Source organism: Pelodiscus sinensis, chromosome 5, assembly GCF_052426305.1.
Source record: "Pelodiscus sinensis isolate ZL-2025 chromosome 5, ASM5242630v1, whole genome shotgun sequence".
NCBI classification, from domain to species: Eukaryota; Metazoa; Chordata; order Testudines; family Trionychidae; genus Pelodiscus; species Pelodiscus sinensis.
The window spans coordinates 133,074,057-133,075,554 of record NC_143056.1 but is presented as its reverse complement, the minus strand read 5'-3'; the positions used below and the strand labels follow the sequence as shown (position 1 = coordinate 133,075,554).

Genomic DNA, 1,498 nt, shown 5'->3' with positions numbered 1-1,498 from the left:
ACACCATGGTGATTAGCAAGTTTTGAATTCAAGATCTCCGGCACGAAAAGCCTCTGTCTGAGCTCCTACTCCCTGAAAATCCCTGCTCGGATTAGGGAATGGGAGTGTTTGTCTTTCTGACATGTTTAATCACCACGTCCTGGTTTGTGTACAGTGTGTACATTGTATGGAACACCTGGATTGACCAGCTGTGAACATGTGACTCTGTAGAAAAAGCCCTTCTTAGATCTTGTACAGGTGCCCATTATGAAACTGATCTCCATTTTTCTTCACTTCAGTACAGAGGAGGGATAACTCCCCAGAGTCCTCCACCTGCCCACTTCCCTGTAGCTGCTTGATCTCAGCACAGAGGAGATGAAAGAGGGAAATCACTCGGAGGTGACTGAGTTCATTCTCTCAGGACTGACAGATCGTCCAGAGCTGCAGGTCCCCCTGTTTGTGTTGTTCCTACTGATTTATGTTACCAACCTGATGGGAAATGGGGGGATGATCTTGTTAATCACAATTGACCCGCAACTTCACACCCCCATGTACTTTTTCCTGAGGAATTTGTCCTTCTGTGATCTCTGCTATTCCTCAATAATTGCCCCTAAGATGCTGCAGAATTTCTTAGCCGAAAGGAAGAGCATTTCTCACACTGCCTGTGCTGTGCAATTGTATTTCTTTGTCTGTTTCGCAGATGTTGAGTGTCTCTTGTTGGCTGTGATGGCGTACGACCGTTATGTGGCCATCTGTAACCCGCTGCTTTATAGGGTCAGCATGTCCAAGCGGCTTTGTAACCTGCTGGTGTCTGCATGCTATGCTGTGGGGTTGGTGGATGCGCTGATACAAACATGGTGTATAATTCAGCTCTCTTTCTGCCACTCCAATGTTATCAATCATTTTTTCTGTGATATTCCTCCCCTTTTGGCACTATCCTGTTCCGACACCCGCATCAGTGAGACATTGGTGTTCACCTTCATTGGCTTTATGATAGTGAGCAGCTTGGTGACCATCCTCCTCTCCTATGTCTACATCGTCTCCAGCATCCTACAGATCCGCTCTGCCAAGGGCCAGCGCAAAGCCTTCTCCACCTGCACTTGTCACTTGACTGTGGTCATCATGTTCAATGGCAGCCAACTCTTCATGTACTTACGTCCCCCTTCCAGCTATTCCATGGACACTGACAGAATAGCCTCTGTGTTTTACACAGTGGTGATCCCCATGTTGAACCCCCTCATCTACAGCCTGAGGAACAGGGAGGTGAAGGACGCCCTGAGGAAAGCCATGAAGAAACTCTTAAGCAATTCATGAATTTATTGGTGCAGAGTGAAAACAGATGAATTCAATTCCCAGCCCATTCCATTGTTATTTTGCAGAGCCCAGGTATAGAATCATAGAATACTAGGACTGGAAGGGACCTTGAGAGGTCAACGAGTCCAGTCCCCTGCCCTCATGGCAGGACCAAATACTATCTAGACCATCTCTGATAGACATTTATCTAACCTACTCTTACATA

The 1,498-nt window shown here is 46.8% G+C and overlaps 1 protein-coding gene across 1 annotated transcript; it reads left to right on the top strand.

The window, feature by feature from the left end:
* Positions 1-354: 354 nt before the first annotated feature.
* Positions 355-1,293, top strand: LOC149524412 (olfactory receptor 5AR1-like). Its single transcript, XM_089778240.1, has one exon. It carries the CDS (start codon positions 355-357, stop codon positions 1,291-1,293), a length of 939 nt encoding a protein of 312 aa, XP_089634366.1.
* Positions 1,294-1,498: the final 205 nt, after the last annotated feature.

What these genes read in the sequence shown, in the direction of transcription:
- LOC149524412 (XM_089778240.1), top strand. Translation starts at nt 355, where the DNA reads ATGAAAGAGGGAAATCACTCGGAGGTGACTGAGTTCATTCTCTCAGGA.